Source organism: Labeo rohita, chromosome 15 (assembly GCF_022985175.1).
Source record: "Labeo rohita strain BAU-BD-2019 chromosome 15, IGBB_LRoh.1.0, whole genome shotgun sequence".
In the NCBI taxonomy this organism is placed as follows: Eukaryota; Metazoa; Chordata; class Actinopteri; order Cypriniformes; family Cyprinidae; genus Labeo; species Labeo rohita.
The window spans coordinates 10,623,228-10,631,436 of NC_066883.1; the positions used below are offsets into that span (position 1 = coordinate 10,623,228).

An 8,209-nucleotide genomic window follows, 5' to 3' on the forward strand; every position below is an offset into this window, starting at 1 on the left:
ACATACACTCCTCCTCGCTAGTGAGCAATTTTCACCTATATGAAAAATTGTGATTTAGAGTTATTATACATTTTGTTGCAACAAAGTGAAAATCAAATTTACAGAGCTACTATTCAGCACAGTGGTAACCACAACATTCAGTAACAGAAACTCATCTGAACGTCCAACATAACTGAACATTAAACATTAACATAAACGTTCAACATTTTTTCCTTCACTGAAGAACACATTAAATAACACTTAATCCCTAAATTTACCCACACTTGCGGTCTTTGCACTTGACTACATATTTCCTGTATTTGGCCCAAGTGTTCAAGTAAGCATAAAGACCCCAAGTGTGTGTAGAACTTTTCATTAACTGATAGTGTTAAACTTGTAAATGTATGTTTATTGGACCCTAGATGACACAATTTAATTTCTGGCAGTTTCTGGCAGTTGCAAATAAATATACTCATTTTGCAGCAATGAAACATGCAACACTTTGTTTTACTACACTCTAAAAATGCTGGGTTAAAAACAACCCAGTTTTTTTTTTACCCAGCTGGATGGGTTAAATGTTTTTACCAAAGATGCTAGGTTATTTTATTTAAGTCAACTATTGTTTAAAAATTCTTATATTGCAGGCTTAAAATAGACTGAAACTTAAAAAAAAAAAAACACACACACAATTACTAGAGGCAAGAGCAATAATCAAAAGATGCACATTTATTATTAAGCAAGAACACATGGACAAAATACAAGACAAATTGAATTTATTTGGGTGAATACAGCATAGTTTACAATTACTTTTACTCATAGCTGAAAGACGCTGTGACTGACTCCAAAACCTGCCCATAAACAAACAGTACTGAAATTAGATAACATATTTTAACATCAAATTAAATTAAACTTAGTACTATTATGAATAAAATCCATTTATTTTATGAAAGGCAAAAGGTGTTTCCAGCATGCGAAATGACCACACTGACACAGCTGACTGACATCTCGTCCTTATGTTGCATTGCGTAAAATAATACAATTTACAGCACAGTGAAGACTTTATAAATGAAATAAAATGTATACAAACCTTTATTTCGCTGAAGAAGTCCACCAAATTGGCGGTGATGTGAACCACTGTTTCCTGTTGAGGACTCAGAAAGCCTGCGCTCGACTGTATCTCAGCAGCTGGGTTGTTTCGTCAGAGACAGGATTAACCCAGCGGTTGGGTAGAAAAAAATAACCCAGCATTAAAAATGACCCATCAACTTAGATGAAAAATAACCCAGCACCTGGGTAAAAATATTAAAAACAACCCAATAAAATGACCCAATGGGCTGAACACAGTATTTGGGTTAAAAAAAAATAACCCAGAATTTTTTAGTGTTTTTAGTGTACCAAATTATATGTAATATCTAATTATTATTAATATTTAAATTACAATGGAAAGGTTTCTGTGACCTCTCGCAAGATCTCATGATTTATTTCCAGAACATGATGCATGACGGGATACACTAAGCCTCAAATACTGCTTCAGAGTGTGGATTTAGTGTGTGTTAAGGGCACTGGACTTTTACATGTTTAAGATCTGGGACAATCTTGCGCACTTCTTGTCGTGTACACACACTCTCAAATGGCCAAGACTGCAAGTGTGGGTATTTGGACGGCACATGGCTCTAAGTTTTATTTTACATGTTTTTCAGTAAAGGGAAAGATGTTGTTAGTTTATGATAATCTTCAATGTTCAGTTATGTTGGACATTTAACATTGTGCTGAAAAGAATCAGTTGTGCCTTAGGCTGTGTGCACTCAATGCTTCATGCAAATATCAATTATTGATATTAATCTTTTCTTAGTGTGTGTGTGTGTGTGTGTGTGTGTGTGTGTGTGTTTTTTTTTTGTTGTGTTTAATGATGAATGATGCAGCTGACCCAACTAAACTGATTTCATTTCAATGCTTACAGTAGACATAGCTAGTGAATGGTAAGACTACAACTGAAAGACTCTTGCATGTGTTTGTGTAGGAGTGTATGTACTGCGAGAATGACATCTCTGCCCCGCTAGAAGAAGACCTACCTGATATGGAGTTGACCATGTTAGGAGAAGTGGTAGAAGATAGAGGAGCGTCTCATTCACAGGAAGAGAAGGAGCAACCGAATGTATAATCTGTTTTGACATTCCACAAATCTCAGCCAGCAGAGGGCAGCAGGACCTTTCAGGTTCCCACGTGTACACACAAACTAAAATTGTCTGGGGATATCTACTCAGATATCCTTTGTCATTTTAAAAGATTATGAATGTGTTTATTTATGTGTGTGTGTGTGTGTGCATGTAAAGACAAAAGTATGCCAGATAGGTAACTGATTAACCCAAAGATGCTGTTCAAATGTGCAAGCTCTGATTGGCTGGAACCACTGTCACCTGGACCTAACCCGCTCAGTGGTTCTGTCTCTTTATAGTTTTTCCAGTTCTCTTGTACTGTGTGAATATGTAGCTACAGCAGTGTTTTCCTCAGTGGATTGATGCTCTGTGCAGAAATTACGCATATTGTCAGATTAACATAGGAATTGGAAAAAAGTAACAGACCTATTATGAACAACAGTATATGGGCCAATACGAATGCATTTAGCTAGTAATCAAAACCAGGAAATGAAACACCGCCGTACTGAGAGTTTGGGGACCATTCCAGCCAAATAAGCTGCTGCCAATAACAAGTGACCAGTCTAATCCTCTTACAGGGCACTCGTGTCATTTTGTCAGACAATACACAGCCAGTATTTGTTGCGGGTCTTCAGGGATGTGCAATCATGGAAAGTAATATTTTTGTAGACGTGTTTTGTAGGTCATAAATAATTGACCATGGATAATTTTTCTTCCTTTTTCTTCCCCTTTCTCTCATCTTTTTTTTTTTTGTCTTTTGGCTATAAAAATGTTGTAGTCACATTGCATTCATCCAACAAAGATGTCAGGGCACCAGTGCTCTGAGTGGAGGAAACTAGCTTTATTACATATTTTGTAAACAGTCTGTTAACAGAAATTCTGTAAACTGTCGAGATGTTCCTGTACCTAAAATACTCTTTTTCTATTATCTGAAATTCAGTGTACTACCGAGTGTACTTCATGGCCAATAGTGCTGAAGCAGGACAATTGGAACTGGCTCTCTACATCTCAGTTTCTGATTTGTGATTTATGCGACTACATAAACGGTTGCAGTCAATAAACACTTAGTTTATTCAAATTTCTTTATAAGCATGTCATTTGGTTTGTGGCTGTATTTTTCATCTTTCTTTTTCATAAATGTAGTAAAACAAACATGTCACATTATTCCTACCTTGTAATAATAAAAAGATTACATCTACACTTGTCTGCTGTTTTATTTCTCTAACGAACATCATCATACAAGCCTTGTAATATCCACTGACCTTTGCTTTATTTTTATGGCATCAACTAAAATGTAATGACTTAATGTAAAATAAAAATCATCAATAACATGTTTAAATAATGCAATATTAAGAGGAAATGTGGGCATACACAGTTCATTAAATTCATGAACTGACAATTATATGATTAATTAATTAATTAATTATTTAATTAATATGGGTCAATGATATGGCATGCATATTTTGGTGTGCATGCTTTACCTTTTAAAATAACTTGCTACTTTAATGCCAAATATCAGTTTATTCGGTGAAAGCTGTTTAGTTTGAACGCATTTAGAGTACATTGAAATGATAAATATTATTTTGTGCTTTGGTATCTTAAACCCCCAAAACGTTAACCAGTTAAAAATGAAATTAGGAATATAAATATACATCTACTCATATCTGGTTGACATTTTTTGAGTGGTGAAGTGAACACTTTGAAATGTTATTCAACATATGAAACCTGTTTAAATTTGAGAATGGTTATTGCAGATTAGTGATGCATGATGCAGCACCACTTTATAATTTTCATAAAAGTAAGATTAATATATTTAAAGTATGCTGATACTTTATTTAGGCTTTAGGTATATGTATCTCAATTTTCATAATTACAATAATGGTTAATAGCAGCACTGTGGTCAAAGCATAAAAAAAAGCTTGGTCCCATGGGATCTGTTTTCGTCACCATCTGTTCTCCCAAGGAGCACATAGTTAGCTGACCTCTTACCCTACCCAATTTATTCTTTATCTATTCAAACCTCTATTAATTCATCAGATGAATTCAAATGATGAATAAGTGTTATTTGTGTTTTAAATAAAGTAGAATAAATTCAGTAAATATTCTAGTAGACTAAGAGACTAAAGTCTTACCAGTATTACACATTCTCTAAACTTTAAGGATTATCAAAATGTCTTTCCATTAGTTTCTTTGATTCATCAAGAATCTCTGGATAACATTTTGTCTTACATTAAATATTTTGATGACACTTTAAGTCACTGGTATACATATGAAATCTATCAAGTATTTGATTGACCCTCTATGGGCCAATGTCATTTGCAAATATCACCAAGAAAAACTAAAAAGTAATACACACACAAACATACTATGTATACATAGACAAACTATTCATATATACTATAATAAACCATAGAGGTGCAGTGATTTATTATGTAACCACAAGTTTATATGATATCCATATAGACGCTTTCCTCTCTTTAGCATCCTCAGCTTTGATCTTTTATGTCACTAACTGACGAGAGGTAAGAATATTACCATAAATTATGCTTTTTCTTCAGACGATCTGTAATTTTCAACACACAATCCGACTCTTCAAACTCACGTCTAAGGAACTGGGAACCTTCTCCCCCAGTTCTGAGGGGGGCATTGTACCCCAAACCTTTCATACCAATTTTAGATTTTCAAATTTATGTGAATTACTGTGTCCACACCTATCCCATTAAGAAACAGACACGAAAACTTTAATTTCCAAATTAAATAAATTTACAGTTTAACAGTAAGGGAATAAATCTCACACCTTTTGATGTTTAGACAAAAAGTCAAGATTCATAAGAGCATGAACAATTAATAAAAATGATATTTAGTGACATTTAAGGTCAAAAAGACAAATTAAATATATGGTGGGCATCTACCTTCACCTTGCCCTTTAAAATGACAGATGAAGGCAGTTGAACAGCAACAACAACATTATACAAGTTAAGCTGGGCACCATAATATTGCAATACTATGAATTATAAACCATGAATTGACATTAAATGATGTTACATATGATGTCTCTAAAGTATATAAACAATAAAAATACTTTTTAATAACACTACACAGGGCCATGGACTTAATCTATTTGACAGTATGACTGTCTATATTTTTAACTAGTTCTGCAAAAGACACATTTTTCTCATTTTTTTTTTCAACTAAAACAAAGCAATTTCTCATTCTCTAGTATAAACCATTACAGTTCACTCTTTAAGGCAGTTCAATCAGTTTAAATAAACTTTTATGCTTTAAGTCATTATGTTTCTAAAGAAAAATATCCAGAGATATGTCAAAGTCACCATGTATTCCATGCTTTTCTGTATGATGATGTCATATCCCACTATATCAGCCTGTGCGTATAAAATCCTAAAGCTCCAGCCATTTTCTCAAGAAAATTAGATGAGAAAAGAATTCCAGCATGCTCCAGTACAGGAATAAATGAATTATGAATACAGATTCATGGTTATTCAAGAGGTTTCTACCATGGCCGCCACATAAACTTGTGTGTGATGATGGAGGAGTTCAGGCTGTCCTTAGCTGATGCAGGACTTGTTTCGGTCTCTGTCTCCTCTAGGTCAGAGCAGAGATCCTCACTAGAAGGACTGGATGGGGATGGGGACAGAGCTGAAAATAGGTCGGACACAATGCGGCCTCCTGGACTTAGCACCTCTCCAGCTGGCCGTGATCCACTGGAGGAGTGAGGCTCTGATATGAGCTCCATGATCATCTCCTGAAGGTGATCCTCATTTAATGGCATGCACTCCAGCAGGTGGTTGAGCAGCTCTGCAGCCACTGTGGCGTTGATCCCCGGGCATGTGGACACAAAGGTGTGCACCTCATGCATACACTGGATATAACCTGCTGCAAATCTCTCACTGGCCTCTCGATTCACAGCTTCAGTCTCTGAAAGGCCACAAAACACACAAGAGCTTCAAATAATTATCATGGCAAATAATTGCCTAAATATGCAGTGCACTTGAGGTTGATGTCATCTTACCCTTAGAACGGGTTTGTAGGATGTTCTCAACTCGTTTTACTGTTAGTTCAAGCACCTCTGCATTCTCCATTTTTGTCTGCAACTGATTGTAAAATTAGATATGTATAAATAATGGTAATATTTGTTTATATTTAGAAAGTGAGGTCTATCTATCTATCTATCAACTAAATAAGCGTCAGTGGTAGAGGCAGTAAAGAGGAGATAAACTTACATCGGTATCTGTAAGTAGTGACCTGAGGTCCTGCAGGCTTTCATTGATGCGCGCACGCCTCTTTTTCTCCACTATAGGTTTTCGAGTCTATTAAAGGAGAAAAATAAATGTGCAATAAATACTATTTCGTGCGATGTGTGTTTAAGCATTCTAGAGACTTCGTTTTACTTTTTGGCATTCATAGACAACTCATAATGGTCTTACCTTTCTGTCACCTTTAGAGACATAAAATGCTTCCTCTTCCACACCGAAACTGTTTCTGAGTCTAGCCGCGGGTGACATTGATCCGCCGTCCAGAACAGTTCAGTCCGTAAAATGAAGCAGAATAAATATATAGTATTAGATCTCTTTTTTTTCTGTATTGTGAACAAACCTAACAGGACCGGCAGCTCATCGATGAGAGGCTAGAGTGAGGGTTTTATAGTAGTCCATTTGCATATGAATGAAACATTCGCGTGCGCTAGTCTGTGCTTTCTCCAGCCAATCACCGCGTGCGCTTTTGTGTCTGTCTCAGAGAGCGCACACAAGCGAAGCTACCAAATTGAGTTTTTGTTTACATGTAGGTATACTTCCATTCCACTTTCATTCCTCTCGTAAGTCTTGTGTGTGTGTGTGTGTATACATATATGATTGTATATATGTATGATTGTTCACTGTCTTTTGGCACTTGTTTGCTGCGTTTCCTTAAAATACAGTTCAATAATAATAATAACGTATTAATAACGTGTATTTATGCATAAGACTTCAGATTAAAAAGTTGTGTACGATCGTGAGAAATCTCTTCAAAATGGAGTTGTGCTCACAGAGGTCGAGGGGTCGTGCGGGTGTAAGGTAATGCCGTCAGTTGGCAGCTGCACGCTGCAGTCAGGGTTGAATAGAACAGACCAAGGAGAGGGAGGGGGTGGGTGAGCGACAGGTGTCCAACTGTTCAACTGGCGCCCGATGGGCCTCTCTACGGACTACAGAATAGGCAACATTCAACTCATTACTGTTGCGAAAATATGTCCTAGTCACGTTTCAATCTAAAATAATGATAATGATAATAATAATAATAATAATAATAATAATAATAAACCAAATTTTGCATGAAAAAACTAAGCCTGTACAGTAGTACCCCTTAGATTTTTGGGATTGATACATTATTCATTATTATGTTTTTGTTAGTGTCTTAATGGAGAAGTTCACTTCCAGAACAAAAATTTACAGATAATGTACTCACCCAGCTGTTATCCAAGATGTTCATGCCTTTTTTTCTTCAGTCATAAAAAATTATGTTTTTTGAAGAAAACATTTTAGGAATTATCTCCATATAGTGGACTTCTATGGTGCCTGTGAGTTTGAACGTCCAAAATGCAGCTTCAAAGGGCTCTAAATGATCCCAGCCGAGAAAGAAGGGTATGATCTAGCAAAACGATTGGTCGTTTTCTTTAAAAAAAAAAAAAAAAAACATTTATATACATTTTAAACTCAAATGCTCCACTTGTCTAGGTCTGTGATGCGTATGCGTACTCTGTTTAATCCGGGTTAATACAGTTAGGGTATGTCAAAAAAACTCTTATCTAATTTTTTCCTCCAGGTTTAAAATCATCCTACATTGGTGTTTTACCTTTTTTTTTTTTTTGGTAAAGGGCGTTTGACCTTCATTACATGATCACTTTTTAAACACTGGGTCGGTACTTCTGCAGCGATGTAGGACAATTTTAAACTTGGAGGAGAAAATGAGATGGGAGTTTTTCAACATACCCTAACTGTACTGACCCAGATTACACAGAGTACCCACGCGCATGGCAGAGCTAGATAAGACGAGAATTTGAGGTTAAAAAGAATATACAT

General features: G+C 35.8%; 2 protein-coding genes across 8 annotated transcripts in view; one reads left to right on the forward strand and one right to left on the reverse strand.

Moving 5' to 3' along the window:
* LOC127177089 (period circadian protein homolog 2) overlaps nucleotides 1–3,335 on the forward strand; it is a 30,064-nt gene extending 26,729 nt beyond the window's left edge. For all 6 annotated transcript variants that reach the window (XM_051129103.1, XM_051129102.1, XM_051129101.1 and 3 more), the window contains exon 23: nucleotides 2,000–3,335. In XM_051129103.1, the coding sequence (XP_050985060.1) occupies nucleotides 2,000–2,140 (141 nt within the window). In that variant the 3' untranslated portion in view covers nucleotides 2,141–3,335. The remainder of the gene's footprint in view (nucleotides 1–1,999) is intronic.
* Nucleotides 3,336–5,004: 1,669 nt separating this feature from the next.
* Nucleotides 5,005–6,770, reverse strand: her13 (hairy-related 13). 2 transcript variants are annotated; one of them, XM_051129851.1, is made up of 4 exons: nucleotides 6,581–6,770; nucleotides 6,377–6,463; nucleotides 6,166–6,241; nucleotides 5,005–6,071 (listed from the first exon to the last, which is right to left on the reverse strand). In XM_051129851.1, the coding sequence occupies exons 1-4, from the start codon at nucleotides 6,656–6,658 to the stop codon at nucleotides 5,647–5,649; spliced, it is 666 nt and encodes a 221-aa protein (XP_050985808.1). In that variant the 5' UTR covers nucleotides 6,659–6,770; the 3' UTR covers nucleotides 5,005–5,646. The 2 variants fall into 2 exon arrangements, with proteins under 2 accessions (XP_050985808.1, XP_050985807.1); XM_051129850.1 differs by having other exon boundaries at nucleotides 6,166–6,247.
* Between the last annotated feature and the right edge of the window lie 1,439 nt (nucleotides 6,771–8,209).